The sequence below is a fragment of the Nerophis lumbriciformis genome, linkage group LG20 (assembly GCF_033978685.3).
Source record: "Nerophis lumbriciformis linkage group LG20, RoL_Nlum_v2.1, whole genome shotgun sequence".
NCBI lineage: Eukaryota > Metazoa > Chordata > Actinopteri > Syngnathiformes > Syngnathidae > Nerophis > Nerophis lumbriciformis.
Genome location: NC_084567.2, coordinates 24,656,140 through 24,675,000, shown reverse-complemented (window position 1 = coordinate 24,675,000; position 18,861 = coordinate 24,656,140). Strand labels below are relative to the sequence as shown.

Here is an 18,861-nt window from a genome sequence, read left to right as displayed (position 1 = left end):
GCAATTACTGAAATAAATCAAGTTTTTCAAAATATTCTAATTTACTGGCTTTTACCTGTATGTTGTACTGCTTATCCTGTTTAGGGTCACAAGATGCAATGGTTATCATTCAATCACATGATACCATTTACACTCACATTCATACCAATGAGGAATTGAGTCTCTAGTTCTTCTAACAAGCACATTTAGGAACCGTAGGAGGTAAAAGGAGTAACTGGAGAAAACCCATGCAAGCACGGGAAATACATGCCAACTCCACACAGCAGGTTTGAGCAAAATTCCAGTTCAATTCCACAAACTTTAATTGAGTTTGCAAACAGGAAACAGAATTGCAATTCCAATTTTCACAGAAGGAACCAGAATTGAAATTCCAATAAATATTTTTGATGTATTCCAGGAGGAATTTGAAGTAATTAACATTTATGTCTGCCAGATCCATTGATGCAGGTCATAGCAATACAACTAAAGAAATGCTCAGCCTGCATACATTTCCAAATGATGGAAAAATGCAGAAAGTATGGATCTCTCGAATCAAATTGGCTCGCACAAAATGGAATGGACCAAGCGAGAGGAATGTAATATTTAGAGATTCATGCATCCATCCATCCATCCATTCATCTTCTACCGGCTGTCCCTGCTGGAGCCTATCCCAGCTGCACTTGGGCGGAAGGCGGCGTACACCCTGGAGGGGGCGCCACCTTATCGCAGGGCCAAATCTGACTTTGAAGAATATTGCTTTTGGTTTGAGTTTAGATGAAAAAAAATTAAATAGACTCAAGCCAAATTTGATCCTGAAAATCAGAAGCAAACCCAGGAGAAAAGCCTGAGTCAGAATCTTTGGGAAAAAAACGAGAACTTTTCAACACGTAGCTTGTTTATGTTGGTCCTTTGAAAAACCAAAATAAAATGAATTCATTATTAATGAGATGTATTATTGTAGATCAAACTACATACCGTTACACCCCTATATGAACCTCATGTACACATTATATTTAAATAACAGCACATTGTTTTAGTCAACAAAATGAAACAAAATTATTTTCTATGAAACTGATCATTTAATTTGACGTATTATAACATTCAAATTCTGGAAAATGGTGGACCAGGGTTTCTGCAGGTATCCGTAATTTTAATTTAATGCTTTTCAATGCCCATCTCCTACAGCAGATAGTTATTAGAAATAGTCAAAAGCTTACAATTGTCTGTATAGACAAATTTGCCAGCATTTGACAATGATAATCTTGAATAGTTTGAAAGTTTACATTAACTGTTACTCTCTAGTGAGTTACAATTGGCTCACAAGACTGTTAAATAATATCCATCCATCCATTTTCTACCGCTTGTCCCTCTCACGTTCACATGATGTAGAATTCCAAGCATCCGGTGTTCTGACTGTGTGCATCGGCCATTGATTTTTCTGTTATTAGTTAGTTTTTTTTCAAATCAAAATAATATTATAGATTAATCAAAATGGAGGGAATTTGAGTTTAATTTGAGTGTTTGTGAAGCCGTCAACCGTATCATTTAAAGCTAAGTAATGGATGTCGTTGTGGCTTGTGCAGCCCTTATAGAGACAGTCGTGATTTATGGCTATATAAATAAACTTTGATTGATTGGTTGATCTGTAATGAGGTGGTGACTTGTCCAGGGTGTACCCCGCCTACCGCCCGAATGCAGCTGAGATAGGCTCCAGCGACCCCCGGGACCCCGAACGGGACAAGCGGTAGAAATTGGATGGATGGATGATTGGTTGATTGGCAACACTAAATTGGCCCTAGTGTGTGAATGTGAGTGTGAATGTTGTCTATCTGTGTTGGCCCTGCGATGAGCTGGCGACTTGTCCAGGGTGTAGCCCGCCTTCCTGAATGCAGCTGAGATAGGCTCCAGCAGCCCCCGAGACCCCGAACGGGACAAGCGGTAGAAAATGGATGGATGGATGATTGATAATACTATCTTTGCAAATGTGACATATTTCATTAAGTTTTTGTATTATTTTTATCCCATTCAGGTATTTTAGCTATTTGGTGTCCGAGTACAAGAAAAATTTTTAACTTTGAGATGATAAAGTAAAACTTGCACCTGTGCACTGGCAAGAAACACCATCATATCGCCTTCCTCTCCTCTTCGATGCAGATCTAGAACCATGTGACAGGCAGCGGCCACAGGTTCCTTCCCAGGAGAAAGTTCTCTGTACATTATCTCCACGCTGTTTAGGGTCACAACGTCCCTCTCCTCTTTAGTCTCACATTCTTTTTCCTGCCTATTTGTCAGGGGCTCAGAGAGGAGGTTGTCCATGGAGAGGAGTGGGACGGAGGGGCCCAAGAAGGAAGCGAGCCGAGGAGCAAGACTTAAGTGAGCAAGGAGAACTACACGGAAATTATCTGGCCTCTGGCGGCAGACGTCGCACAGAAGGCCAAGAAGCACATCTGTTGCCACCGTGCGCTCCTGGAGCTCATCCAAGACGACAACACCATATTGATGCAGCAAGGGGTCTGACATCATCTCCTCCAGCAGCAGCGTGTCACTGACAAACCTTAGAAGAGATACAAAAGTCAACTTTAATATAATTGGCAGAGTTCTTGAAAAAAAACTACAGGCTGTGTCTCAATTTGCACTTACGTACTTACACTGCATGTTCAAACATATAAGTAAGGCAAAACGCAGTGCACTGTCAAGAGTACTAAGTGCACAGTGATGGACACTAACCACCCGCAATTGTAGAAATCTTGGCTACGTAGCGTAAGGGGAGGCACTGACTGATGGGATGTTACTGACGTCACGTCTGGCTCACGTCCCGCCCAATCAATACCGGTGGTGGTCAAGCTAGCTCTGTTTTTAATGGGTTTTAGGCACCATTTAGTCTTTCTCGAAGAAAAAATGCCCTATTCTTGTGTCGTTTTCAGCTGTACGAATCGTTCAAAACGCGGAAAGGATAAACACTTCTTCAGAGTTCCTCGAGAGGTTATCAAAAAGGGCGGAAAAGTGCAAGATTTGTGGAAATTACAACGAGAAAAGCATAGAGCTCCCACTCCAGTCTAAGGGAGCAGAGTCGAAGAATGCATGAGCTAACAGTGATGACTTCGGTAAAGATTGATTTGATATACTTTTAAACATGTATTATTTCCCATTTAAGTATTATCTTGATATTATTTACATTTCTTAAACACATGTTTGCCACGAGTGTTTCAAAAAGCACCAACTCGGTGTGTCTAAATTATATAAAGCAAATGTCAGCAAAACCTAAAAGAGTTAGGCTTTTACCAAGGCAACAATCGTAAATGAATCTTTAGTTATATTTTGATAAAGACAGGGAAAACACGCTACTCGTAAACGACGCATGCAACAGCAACAAAAACATGGCAGCTTAGATGCAAAGTTAAATCCTGAAATGCAATCTTACCCGAGCAAAAACGATGCATATTTATCTGGGAGAGTCTTGATACCAGACCCAGTCACATACAAAGAAGTTGTAGACCTCCATGCTTTTCTAAGTTTCCACCTGTTGTGTCATGGAGAACGGAGTCTGGAGCTAAATCGTTCAATATGTCTGGCATTGCGACCGACATAATCCTTGATATCATTCGACAAATCTTTTTTTGATAAAGTATAGGGATCTATTCTATTGTATAGTTTGATTTTTTGCTTGAATCTGCTTTTTGTAGGAATATATAAGCCTCTTTTGTACTCAGCTAGTTGGCGTGCTGTTTGCTGGACAACAGCCATCTTAGCTTGATCGACCGCCACTAGTTTTCATTTCTGGGAAGAAGTCACGTGTCAGAATACCAGCTAATAGGAATTCATCGTTGCAAAAAAAAAGTGGGTAAATACTTATTTCCAGTTAGGATAAATTGAGGCAACTGGAATCTTCTTGCTTGTAGAAGACGTTTCACTGTTCATCTAAAATACTTCCTTAATTCTAAATGTTAGGTGCAGAGTTTCCACCAATTTATTGTCTCTGGTGTGTGAAGGACAGTCGTTCAGCAGCCCCAACAGCAACAACAATCCTCGTGAACTATTGGCCACCCGCCTCACTTCTGGTTTTCACAGAGGAGGCAAACATTTCAATATGGCCACTGTTCTGTTACCACTAGCTCAGTATCATAACGGTTTAGAGCAAAATATACAAGTCAGATAAAAAAAAAGCTGAATGTGATGGTGTGGATCCTTACTCTTAAGAAACAAATAATTTTCAAACAATTTAACAGATTTTCCCAATATCCATGAAAATGCCTTTTCAAACTGCTGGGCCACAATTCCTACTACACTCGCAAGGACTTCAAATCGTAGGTAAATGTGACACATTTGTAGGCACTTGATGTGCCTACAACTGTATGGAGCAGTGACGTGCGGTCACTAGAGGCAGGTGAGGCGGGGCCTCACCTGCCATCATGGAAAGAAAAAAAATGTAAAAAGAAAACAAATTAATTAAATTGTTATATGTATCCAGTGATTATACTATAAAGTTATTTTCCATTTAACTTCACCAGTTTTAGATTATTTTAATTCAAAATCGCTGAATTTTCACATTTGCCGTTCAAATACTGAGAAGAGACGGTGCGGTGAACAGCAGCCAGTTGAGGCACGTCACTCAATTGTGCCTCACCATGGATTGCGGACTCGGCTAACTGCTGGCCTGCTGTGCAGTGAGACCGTATTGCTATATGAATTATATTATACATTTCCATAGTTTAGTTAGCTGAGGTATATAATGTACAGTGTATTTTGTCAACAACTGTATGTGTGTAACGTATTTCTTGTGCTGAGCAATCATAAAACTGCTGCAAAGACGCACTGTGTGAGGCTCGCGTAATCCCGCCTCCTGGTGCCGGTTAACGCACTGCACCCCCCGACGGGAGCGCCACACCAACCAAAGCCCACATCCAAACCCTCCACGTGCAAGACCGAATCCACCCAAAAAAAGTCACTTAACAAGAAGCCAAAAAGTGCAAAAACAACATTGCTCGCGCCGGAGGAGCCGTGAACGACTGCAGGGACACAACATTAGGTACACCTGCAGACTGCAGCACGGATTTCATATTTCATTCATTCACAACTCCTCCAACACGAACACCACTGTTCCCGCACTTATAAGTAAAGGTAAGACCATAATAACGTTTCTTTTATTAAATGTGCTTTTTTGTGTGCTACAGTTTGTATGTGTAAAGTTAAAGTTAAGTTAAAGTACCAATGATTGTCACACACACTAGGTGTGGTGAAATTTGTCCTCTGCATTTGACCCATCCCCTTGATCACGCCCTGGGAGGTGAGGGCAGCAGTGGGCAGCAGCGGCGCCGCGCCCGGGAAAAATTGTTGGTGATTTAACCCCCAATTCCAACCCTTGATGCTGAGTGCCAAGCAGGGAAGAATGCTGGTATGAGCTTTTAAACATAACCCGTTAACTGCTGCCAATCAAATGGTGAATAAGATACTCTTTAGGGTTCATATGTTTGTAAATCTGACTGTGATGAAGTCAGTGCCTCACCAGTCATGAACCTCACCGCACGTCACTGGTATGGAGACACATACCGGTAATTTCTTTACATCTGGTTGGGTCCAAGAATTAAGTATTGATATCTGAAAAACAATGTTCCGAAAACTTCAGACTATATTACACTAGGATAATAAATGCTTTGCAACAGTCAGCCTTAATGCATTTCCGCAGTTTGATGATTTTTTTGGGATGTGCATGACATGCAATGCACGTTTGTGGGCCAAGACGGTGTGGGGTGTGGGGTGAGGGCGAGCGCCAGCACCCAAGTGCGGGAGCATTGTCCGGGTTTCAAGGACTAAAGCTCCTGAGTGGGGCTGACGTTAACACTTGCGGGATGCATGCCTGGAGAAAGATGAGAAGTGCGGTGTGTTCAGGAGTTAATATGCGTGCCTGATGGCAGGTCTGTTGGTCATTCTCCAGCAGGGTAGGGCAATGATGTCACAATGCATGTATTGTTCCTAATATTTAGATTCTTAATTGTAAATGTATTCAAAGACTAACGGCGTCTTACTTGCTGATAGTAAAACCCTAGTCAGTAACTAAATATGGAAGCACTAAAAACTACAATATGGCTGATGGGGAGAAGACACAGTCAAATTGGAGGACGTACATAAAACTGCCCACAAAACGGCGCATTCTGGAGAGACGGTCAAAAAGCAGTTTGAAGATAGTCTGTAAAACATAATCTATGAACATTTTTTACCAAAGAACCACCATTGCATGTTATGTGAAATGTTTTGAATGTAGAAAAAAAATCATATGACCCCTTTAAGAACCTTTTAAGCGGTGTCTCAATTTGGTGGCTGCATCCTTCACAATGCGCATTTGTGGAGTGCTGACATCATCGCGATGCGTGATGGCTGTCCCAATTTGAAAAAACTAAAATGTCCTTCGAATCCGGCCGATGAATATGTCCTTTTCTCCTATTAGCAACAAGTGTCAAGTATCCTTGCATATTTTCCTTTCAATATTTACACACAAATAGGTTGACACATGTCTTATTACATGTCTTATTATTGTGTGAGTGAAATAGTACATACATAAATGGACTGATGTTCATTGTTGTTTATTTGTAGACATGTACATTTTTTTAGGAAATGTTAACTTTTATATGTGCGTAAATCACTTGTGTTAATGTGATCTTCTGTTTAAGTTTTTTCAGCTTTTTTATTTAGAACAATCAAGGAGGAAATGGGGGGGGGGGGGGGTGTTGGTGTCTCTTGTTTGCGTGTTGGCGTTCAGGCTGACTGGCGGGCTGGCGCTGGCTGGTCTCCGTGGTCCTGGTGGCGTGTGGTTGCTGGTCGCAGTTTTTTTATTTTTTTGATCGCTTTGATTTGATTGGCTGGTGCTGGCTGTCTGGGGTTATTGTGGCTGCTGTTTCTGCTGCCGTTTGTTTGTGGTGTGGGCGCCCGTGGCTGCTGGGTCTGGTGCAGGGGTGTGGCTGATGTTGTGACTGGTGGCAGCGCGCGCGCGTGATGGCTGTCGGGGCTGACGAACTGTGTATATGTATGTATATGTGTGTGTATGTATGTATGTATATATATATATGTGTATGTGTACATATGTATATGTATATATGTGTATGTGTGGGTATGTATACATGTATGTGTGTTTGTGTATGTATATATGTATGTATGTATGTATATTTCTGGGGGTACGCTCTGGGCCTGCCTGTCAGACGGGGGTCGACGCCTCAGGCTACTGCATCCGAACTGCGTGTCTGGAGCTCCTGGGTCCCGCTGTCCATCCCTTCCGGGTGCCCGTCTTGGTTGGGGCCTGTTGGGCCTCGTCCCTGCGTCTATTGTGGTAGGTTGGTGCTGCAAGGTATTCCGAGGTGCTGCGAGTCGGCCAGTTGCTGGGGTAGTGACCTTGTTTGTCAGCATGTCTGTGATCTTCTTTTAATTCTTTTTTTTATTTATTTATTTTTTTATATATTTTATTAATATTATTTTTTAATTTTTCCCCTCCCTCAGAGGGGGTCTCGGCGGGGCGGTTGCTGGTTGTTCCATCCCCATCGTTGGGTGGTCCTGCGGCGGCCGATTTGGGTGGGGTAGCCGGGGGCTGGCCTCGCCGCGCTCTCCGGGGGTGGGGGGTGGGCTCGTGGGGGCCCGGTTGCCGGTGGGGCGGGGGCGGTCTTCCCGTCCGGTTGCGGGGAGTCTCTGGGTCCCTCGGGCGGGGCGTCTCGCCTTTCTGCCTGTGTGGGGTGTGGTCTCTCGCTGGCTTGGGGTCTGGCTGTCCCCTGCTTTTCTCGTGCCCTGTCCTCTGCCGGGTGCGTCTGTCTGCGGCCTGCTGCTGGCCCTTGTGAGCGGTACGGTGGGCCGGGCTCTGGGGTTCCTGTCGCTGGCCGGCTTGGCTGCGTGGGGGCGGTGGTCCCTGGTTCCCTGGGCACCACGCCTACCGTTTGTGGGTTGGGCTCTCGGGGGTGATGGGGCCGTGCTCTGGCTCCCACGCACTCTGGGAGTCGAATGTATTGTACATACAAATTCACATATGCTCACATACGTACATAGGTACCTACGCTCCCACATACATACACAAATATAGTACATATTTACCTACCTAAAGTTCGTACATCCACACGCACATTCAATATACAAACATACACATACACATACTGTACATATACATTCACTGTACAAACACATATACACATTCTGTACATATACATTCATTGTACAAACACATATACACATTCTGTACATATACAAGTACATATGCATACTTACACTCATGCACATAATCACGTTTCATCAAACATATATTAACGTTGTTGCCCTAGGGTAAACTGGGTGTAACACATGGCACACTGACAAAGCTTAACCTATTGTGACTATAACAATCTACAAGGTTAATGTAGGTTGCTTCTCTTTCTCCCCCTCCATTTTTCTGCATTCTTTCGTATCTCAAGTTATCATTACGTATATGTATTGTTGCATTTAAACAACTGTATTGTTGATAATAAAGGTAAATTATTGGTATTGTTCATTATCAATAGCGCTATTTCTATTGGTATTTGTATTGATCCATTTGTAGTGTAATAATGCTCATTGGCATTTCTGTATTATTTTTCGCTAACTGCTTATTTGCTATTACTTTTACCATCATATTTGTACATGTCGTATTTGCTGATGTTGCTCTATTGTTGTTGTTGTTGTTGTTGTTGTTTGCTGTTGTTGTTTTTGTCTCTCTGTCTAATCCCCCTCTTGTCCCCACAATTTCCCCCTCTGTCTTCTTTTTTTATTTCCCCCTCTGTCTTCTTTTTTTTCTCTTTCTATCCCCTCCTGCTCCGGCCCGGCTGCACTAAATGATAATATAAATACATTTAATAAAGTCAAATACAAATAAGGCAACAAGAGAAGTATCCTACACTTCTCTTTTGTAAAGTAAATCTGAACAGCCGACATGGGCATCTACATCAACTATATGATTTGCCTGAGAAGCTGGACAGGACACAAAAAAAAAAAAAGAAAAAAAAAAAGAAAAAAAAAGAAAAGAAAAAAAGAAAGGACAACAAAACTAAAAGAAATGGATGAAAAACAACAAAAAACGCATATACAGGTTTGGATGATCATTTGAAATATATTTTGACCTGAAGATAAAAGTGCTGAAACTACCGCTGTTGTGATTTATTTTCTGCCTTAACTGCAACTATTCTAAAATATAGTTAAGATATTCAGCTATTCAAAATGATAATCCACTTAATATTTATGAGTACAGTTGAAAGTACATCCATTTTACAACAGGATTAAAACAAAATTCATCAATTGCTATTGTAGTCAAGGGATTACTTTGATGAATTACAAAGGTACGGTAGTCTGGGCTTTTACATAAGACATTTATATTCACAGTTATATTAAAACATCTTTAAAAATAGTATCTGAATAGTACTGTGTGATGTTGCTGTATGGATTTTAACAAGAAAGACAAAGAAGACCTCTGCCCTTTTGAAACATCATATGGATGGTCTTCAATGTCTTTCTGGGGGTACATATGTCCAATTACAACAACATCAAGTGGTTGACTGACATACAAGTTTATTTAAAAACTGAACTAATAAAGTAATCATTGTATCATAAACACTCCATAAACTATGTCATAACTATTAAATAGGAATTTATAAAGAGAATCATGCTTCCTTCAGTTAAGAATAAAAATTATTTAATGCATAAATAATATATACAAAATGTGTAGATTTTCAAATAACCTCCCATTGCTGAAATCCCCAGCATATATAAAGCCAATTTTAAAAATAAAGTTGACGAGCATACTCTACAAATTAGGTACAGTAGGTAGTTACAAAGTAATAAAGTAGTTCACTATATTATGTTTATACAGTAAATACAAGATTTATCTCTGATCTGGAGATAAATCTGCTGACCGTGGCCATACACAAGAAAAATATGAAAACACTTTAGCTTCATAATTTCGTATTTTGTTGAGTTTTTCTTTTCTCCAGCTAATATAGTCTGAGGTTGTGAACACGTGACACAACCAGGAAGTGTTGCAAAGGCTAAACCATCCCGATTTACATCGGCCCTCACGTGGCTGGAAGACTCTCTCCAGGACCCACACTTCCTTGAACGCATGGGCTGGGTCCTTGGAAGAATGCGGCCTCCGAATTAAGACACAGCTTATGACTTTAGCTGCAGACTTCTTCTCTTCGTTTGATATTGTCATTACTGCCACAAGTGTACCCATACGTACCACAGCTAAGAAACATATTTTTGGCGGCTCTCCAGGGGCGCACGCTGCCCAACAATGGGGCCCCTCCTATAGTTAAGAAACACTGGAAGGGTGAACTAATCCAGCGCTCGTAACTCGTAGGACGAAGAAAAAACACCAACTTCAAAACTCAACAGCCACACAGAGCCAGCATCAAAGTAAGCAAATGAAGTCACTTGCACAGACAAAAAAGCTGCCTAAAGTTAGCCGCAAAGAAAAGCTGTTAGACACAGTTGCTGCGTCAGAAAAGTGCAAAAAATTCTACCAGAGAAAGGGCCAAAGAAATCTGAAATTTCCTCATTGAAATAAAATGATGGCACTGGAGAGAGCTGGCAAACAAAGCTCGTCTCATATTCCACCTCATATGCGGGGCAGGGAACCTGCAAGAGCATGGAGGAGGGAGACACCCAGCCGCTCTCCTCCAGTCCACAGTTAGTCAGGCTAAACTGTCAATCAATCATGGACGCCAAGACAGGACAGAAAAGCACCCACACACACTGGATTGCTTCCCGCACCAGCAAGTTCCGTAGCCCAAAGATAAAACAATACAGCCAAATTGAATGACAGCTGTGATATCATAGATGCATGTCAGAAGACCCTGCCCTCCACCATCGCTGAAGACACTGGACCCTGTCAACCAGCAAACCACCTGTAGCCATGGTTTGTACAGCCAAACCACAACAAATTTTTAGATGTGATCGCTACTCTAATGACAATAAAGGAAGTCTAAGTCTACACTCTTTTACACTGTGATAGATGGAAATAAGGACATGAGTCAATGTTGATTTACACTTGTGATGTTAGTTCTACATTATTGGTGATGTCATATTTGGTTAGGACTAATCTACGAGTACAGGTTGTCATATCCATTTTGAGTCTTTCTCCAGCTGTAAAAAATAATATACATAAAGAAGTTATCAGTGTCGATCCTGAGAAACAGAAATTTATCGGTATTGGTAACAGCTTGAAAAAATATATCGTGTATGAATAATCCATTCTATACTGAAGTTTCTTAAAGATAGCTAATCATATGTAAGTATATGGAGGATAAGAAAAGCAATTTAAAAAATACCAAAAAAGTATTTTGAAGACATTTGAGCCACATTTCTCTGCAGTCTTGTTTGTTTCTTGAACTTTTCGTCTCTATAATGGACAATCTTAGGAACACTTACATTTTTGCTCGGACTTCACTTGACGCATTGCTACGACAATGCCTGTGTGCCCCACAAATGCTTGAGGGCGAGACCACTGCAGCCATAAATGGTGTCACTTGCAACCCAACAATTGTGACCACTTCCAGGCATGGTTGTAACTACTGTACCACTTAGGACACTGAGGTCATATCCTATGTATTTTTTTAGTGACAAAAGAAGATAAAACTGACTGCAAATACACTTTGAGAAAGAGATCACTTACACCTACATCACCGTGCAGTAGATCATGCTCTTGTTTCTATACGATCTTTGGTCATCCCGATGGTTTGTACAGACCGCCTACAGTACAAGAGTCCATAACAGAAATTCACTTTTACATTTATCGCTATTCCCACATCCCACACCTGATAAAAAAGTATCCAATCAGACCAAAACGTGCCATTTAAATTACATTGACGTAATTTAGGATGGTTTCACTTTAATGAAATCAATGTGAATCTGTTGCTGCAGATAGAGTTATTGTGTTACCCCGTGCACACACACAAATATAAACATCTGAATGTGTATAGGCCTAAAATAAATATTTACATTCATGTAATTTCAGTGAGTCTTTGTGGATGGGGACTCTCTGCCCCATTTCCTGCATATTGATTTTTATGTCAAAGCGCCCTCAAACCACCAAATTTTGACCTTAATGTTTTTCAAATCTCAGTGACCGCCCAGCCCCCAGGGGGCACACCCAACGTGACATAAATAGGGAAACTCCACACCTACAATCTAGATGTGTAAAAAGCATTTTGGATGGAAAGTGAAACATCGTAAACAAAGAAGAAACCAGTTGCATTCATTCAACTTTTGCAGATCACCATGACCTGGATGGCTGAGGATTAAATAACTAACATATATGGAACTACATTGCCAACATTTCCACATTTAAGAACTAAATACACACTGTATACAGAATATCTACTGAAGTGTGCTGATGGAAATATTCGATTTGAGACAAAGCCACAGTTTATACATCAAATCAGTCTTTTACTGTAGTTGCCAAATACAGTAGGGGCTCTTAGTACAGTAAAACATTTCCCATAGTGTGTTGACAGCACAAAGGGGTTTTACAGAATGCAATACTAAATGCCAGCAGCAGAGGTCGCAATAGCTCCGTAAATATTTTCATGTGACGGACAACAAAAATAGGACAGCTCATAAAAATATTAATGAACAGTATTCCAGAGGAAAATTCAAGTGGGACAGGTGATGGAATGACAGGTGACAGGCTAAAAAGTATAAACCTCCATTTATTTATTCAATTGGAGAGTTTAGTGAAGGCAAAATGCATCACTTTACACTACTGCTGTAAATAATTTACTGCCACCTTGTATAACCAAAGTGCAGAGAACAAAGAACAAGGTGTGGCAGCATCAACAAAATAAGAGATCAAGTGACATTACTACACAAAACTGTTGACATCCAATAATGTGACCTTTGTAAAATAAGAGAAGACATACTGATGATCAGCATTGTCCAAAGTGCGCCCCCCAACTCAGTGTAAAAATACAACAACAAAAAGGTGAGACATAAAAAGAGAAAGTAGAAGTGTTGCTTCTAATTACCCAAACCTGACATACAGGCTGCTTTCTATATAACTTCTTAGAACAGTGGTTCTCAAACTTCTTTCACCAAGTACTACCTCCAAAAAAAACTTGGCTCTCTACGTACCAACATAATGACCCACAATAAAATACAGTAGCGTGGTAGGCCTAAGTATTTATTAAAAACAAGGCAGAGGTTTTATTTAACAAGTATATTTAATAATTTTGGCCACTGTAATATCACACACTAGGGATGCAACGGTATCAAAATCTCACGGTGCGATATTATCACAGTATTAAGGCCTCAGTACGATATCACTGTGATACAGAATATGCAGGGTTCGAATTTAACCACGGCAAGTGTCCGACTGCCCTTGTCACTTGCCATATTGCCCTAAAAAATTGACCAGCATCGACAGCAAGAACATGCCTTGACCGCCCTTGACTTTTTACTTGTTAATGGACTAGTGATGAAACGATAAACGGTATAAAGATAAAACGCGGTAAAATGGCGACGACTTCACGGACTTTGCTCTGAAAATGTTCCCCCCGAGCTAACGGCGCCGATCGCTTCGTTTCACTTCATTTCACTTGCTTCTACTTCCGTGGAGTCTCGGTGTGCGATTTAGAGCGCAATGCTGTTGGAGGAGAAAAATATTTGATGTTGCAGTTTGATTTTGAACGTGCAGCTCGCGTCAGCTGCTGGGACTGAGAGTTACCATGCAGCAGGCGATGTGTCGGGAACGTTGCCACAACTTGTTTGTAAAGTCTGTAGTTTGTTGACTGGGATGCTCATTCGTCCTTTATTTTAACTGCTAACTTTGTTAGTGTTCCAATAACATTCACACTAGCTCAAATGTTTTGTCATCTCATTGAATTGAACGCTGGCTGAGTTGTCAGTGAGGCACAAAGATTGTGTATTCGATGTATCACTCCTCTCTATTTTTGTTGGCCAAACTGTTTCACTGAAGTACATGGTTGTTGTTGAAGAACAAAGCTTGTTTATTTGACTTTATCTTCATTAAGCCAAACTTCTTTGTGTTTTATATTGATATCAAAAAGTAAACACCATGTTTTTTACAATACTTGTTTTTTTTCCATTCCACAAAATAATTACTTTAATAACTATTCATGTGACATAGCATTTTGTTAATGTTGTATGGTGTATAATTAATACCAATATGACCGATTTCTGCTCAAGCGTTCAATGGATACAGCATGTACATGTACACATTGTAGTACATGTAAATGTGTGTACATAACTTAAAAAATACCTCTCTCTATGAAAATGTAAACATAGAGATAAAGGCATCATGTAATAAAATATCTGACACGGTGATACTATTAAAGAACAAAAACACTAATATTTGTCTTTAAATACTGTATATAGATAACGTTTTTGTACAGCATTCTTATTAGATATTACAAATTACATGATGGCGTCGCGTTCACACCCCAACACTGTTTTACCTAACATAATGAATAATCATGATTAATAATCGTGATTTTAATATCCAGAAAAACAATCTTAATTATTATTTTGCCCAAAATCGTGCAGTACTATGTGTAAGACTAAAACCTCATATATGAACACTATTTTTATCTATATGGACAAAAAGTGCAGTTATGTCTTATGTCAAAAAGGTGCCATCTTTTTATTTATTTATTCATACCCCTAGAGTAGATGGAATTTCAAACATTTGTTTATTTCCATTCTGTCATTCCAAGCAGCAAGGTAGATTAGGTTTTGGTGGAGACTAAAGGGTATTCAGTATCATAATCATAAAATACATTTATATTTGCATACCAATTAAGGGGAGTAGGAAGTCTGTTGGCAGGCGTAGAGATTGAATATACATATATATATATATATATATATACATATACATATACATATACATATATATATATATATATATATATATATATATACATACATATATATATATACATATACATATATATATATATATATACATATATATATATATATATACATATATACATACATATATATATATGTTTACATATACATATATATATACACACATATATATATATATATATATATATATATATATATATATATATATATATATATACACATATACATATATATATATATATATATATACACACACATATACATATATATATATATATATATACCGGTATACATATATATATATATATATATATAAACCCCATTTCCATATGAGTTGGGAAATTGTGTTAGATGTAAATATAAACGAATACAATGATTTGCAAATCATTTTCAACCCATATTCAGTTGAATATGCTACAAAGACAACATATTTGATGTTCAAACTGATAAACATTTTTTTTTGTTGCAAATAATCATTAACTTTAGAATTTGATGCCAGCAACACGTGACAAAGAAGTTGGGAAAGGTGGCAATAAATAGTGATAAAGTTGAGGAATGCTCATCAAACACTTATTTGGAACATCCCACAGGTGTGCAGGCTAAATGGGAACAGGTGGGTGCCATGATTGGGTATAAAAACAGCTTCCCAAAAAATGCTCAGTCTTTCACAAGAAAGGATGGGGCGAGGTACACCCCTTTGTCCACAACTGCGTGAGCAAATAGTCAAACAGTTTAAGAACAACGTTTCTCAAAGTGCAATTGCAAGAAATTTAGGGATTTCAACACCTACGGTCCATAATATCATCAAAAGGTTCAGAGAATCTGGAGAAATCACTCCGCGTAAGCGACATGGCCGGAAACCAACATTGAATGACCGTGACCTTCGATCCCTCAGACGGCACTGTATCAAAAACCGACAACATGATATCACCACATGGGCTCAGGAACACTTCAGAAAACCACTGTCACTAAATACAGTTCGTCGTTACATCTGTAAGTGCAAGTTAAAGCTCTACTATGCAAAGCGAAAGCCATTTATCAACAACATCCAGAAACGCCGCCGGCTTCTCTGGGCCCGAGATCATCTAAGATGGACTGATGCAAAGTGGAAAAGTGTTCTGTGGTCTGACGAGTCCACATTTCAAATTGTTTTTGGAAATATTCGACATCGTGTCATCCGGAACAAAGGGGAAGCGAACTATCCAGACTTATCTTATTATATCTTATTATCTTATCTTTGCGTCTTGTTATCGATGCAAAGTTCAAAAGTCAGCATCTGTGATGGTATGGGGGTGCATTAGTGCCCAAGGCATGGGTAACTTACACATCTGTGAAGGCACCATTAATGTTGAAAGGTACATACAGGTTTTAGAACAACAGAAGTGCCGTCTTTTTCATGGACGTCCCTGCTTATTTCAGCAAGACAATGCCAAGCCACATTCAGCACGTGTTACAACAGCGTGGCTTCGTAAAAAAAGAGTGCGGGTACTTTCCTGGCCCGACCTGTCTCCCATCGAAAATGTGTGGCGCATTATGAAGCGTAAAATACGACAGCGGAGACCCTGGACTGTTGAACGACTGAAGCTCTACATAAAACAAGAATGGGAAAGAATTCCACTTTCAAAGCTTCAACAATTAGTTTCCTCAGTTCCCAATCGTTTATTGAGTGTTGTTAAAAGAAAAGATGATGTAACACAGTGGTGAACATGCCCTTTCCCAACTACTTTGGCATGTGTTGCAGCCATGAAATTCTAAGTTAATTATTATTTGCAAAAAAAAAAAAAAAGTTTATGAGTTTGAACATCAAATATCTTGTCTTTGTAGTGCATTCAATTGAATATGTGTTGAAAGGGATTTGCAAATCATTGTATTCCGTTTATATTTACATCTAACACAATTTCCCAACTCATATGGAAACGAGGTTTGTACATATACACACACAATACGATTATTATGCAACCATTATCCATTGTACTGACCTGAGCAAGGTGTCGGGTATACAACTGTCATCATGAGCCACCCTGTAGCCCACCTCCAGACCCAGGCTGAGGTCCATCTCATCCGCCACACGAAGAGCCAAACTTACTGCTGCCACTGAATGAGGCTGAGAACAGCACACCTTGCCGTGAGAAAAGTCATAGGACAAAGCATACTCCACACACCATTGTGGCACCTGAAAGGAGATATGAGGGAGAGAAAATATAATATATTATGGTTTGAGTTTTTTTTCCGAACATACATATAATTACAACATGATACATCACAATTTCCAGTTTCTCTTTTGAACATGTTCGAAAAGGAGTAGGAAGAAGCAGATCTTATTTAATCCTACCCCTTTTACACATCTAAATTTTAGGTGTGGAGTTTCCTTAACACTTTTGTTCACTTCCTGTTCTCAATTTATTCACAATATGCTTCATAAATAATAACATAAAAAAATAGATGAATAATAGTGAAGTAAGTTGTATGTCATATTGTGAGATAAATAAGATTGTCAATAAGTTCAGAATGTTTATCATGGTTCTTCTTCTTTGTACTTTGTAAACACTTTAGGTTCGAACAGTTTTTTAAAATGGATCATATTAGTACACCGTTTGATTTATTTACTTAATCCATTCTATAATTTAATCCAACATACAGATACTAAAGGTTGTAAGTGTTGTACGTGCATACAAATGTTTTAAATTACATTTTTCTCTGAGGTTAAATTTCTCCTCTTTGTTGAGAAGAATTGTTGCATGTTATTGAGTTGCAGGTTATAATTTGCTTTGTACATTAATTTAGCTGTTTGCAAATTCACTATATATTGTAGAATTTCAATGTTTTCGATTCAATAAATAAAAGGATTTGAGTGCTCTCTACATCCAACATTATGTATTACTGTAACTGATCTTTTTTGTAACACGGTTAATGACTAAAGCAGACTTTTGTAGTTGATAGATTTTTGGTCCAATACATATTTAGCTTTATTCATTATTGATGTATTTCTTGCCACTTTATTTTGTATATTTTTATATGAAATGTCCAGTTCATTTTATCATCCATCATTACACCTACATATTTGATTTCATTTAGTCTTTCAATGTTTATTCCGCCTATTTGTATTTGACTTTCTCTTGTACTGTTACCAAATAGCAATATTTTAGTTTTACTGAGGTTTAAGAATAGTCTGTTTTTGTCAAACCATCTCTTTAATTTCTTCTGTTATTATTTGTATTAGCTTCTGTGTGTTCTCTCCTGAGCAAAACACTGCTATGTCATCCGCCAATATTACTAACTTTAATTATTTTGTAACTTTACCAATATCATTTATATAAAGATTGAACAATTTTGGTCCCAGTATTGACCCTGTGGCACGCCAGAGGATATACGTTGTAGACGTGTGTTCGCCAAGCTTCACATATTGCTTCCTGTTGGTTAAGTAGCTTCTTATCCAGTTTAAGACCAACCCTTTGATGCCATATCGTTGTAATTTGATTACATTTGATTAATTACAAACCCCGTTTCCATATGAGTTGGGAAATTGTGTTAGATGTAAATATAAACGGAATACAATGATTTGCAAATCCTTTTCAACCCATATTCAATTGAATGCACTACAAAGACAAGATATTTTATGTTCAAACTCATAAACTTTTTTTTTTTGTTGCTAATAATAATTAACTTAGAATTTCATGGCTGCAACACGTGCCAAAGTAGTTGGGAAAGGGCAGGTTCACCACTGTGTTACATCACCTTTTCTTTAACAACACTCAAACGATTGGGAACTGAGGAAACTAATTGTTGAAGCTTTGAAAGTGGAATTCCTTCCCAGTCTTGTTTTATGTAGAGCTTCAGTCGTTCAACAGTCCGGGGTCTCTGCTGTCGTATTTTACGCTTCATAATGCACCACACATTTTCGATGGGAGACAGGTCTGGACCGCAGGCGGACCAGGAAAGTACCCGCACTCTTTTTTTACGAAGCCACGCTGTTGTACACGTGCTGAATGTGGCTTGGCATTGTCTTGCTGAAATAAG

The 18,861-nt window shown here is 39.2% G+C and overlaps 1 protein-coding gene across 2 annotated transcripts in view; it reads right to left on the bottom strand.

Moving 5' to 3' along the window:
- LOC133619548 (ATP-dependent RNA helicase DQX1-like) overlaps window positions 1–18,861 on the bottom strand; it is a 54,604-nt gene that overhangs the window by 23,877 nt on the left and 11,866 nt on the right. For both annotated transcript variants that reach the window (XM_061980627.1, XM_061980628.1), the window contains exons 3-4: window positions 16,824–17,017; window positions 2,080–2,533 (exon numbers count right to left, since the gene is read on the bottom strand). In XM_061980627.1, coding sequence (XP_061836611.1) covers window positions 2,080–2,533; window positions 16,824–17,017 — 648 coding nt within the window. The remainder of the gene's footprint in view (window positions 1–2,079; window positions 2,534–16,823; window positions 17,018–18,861) is intronic.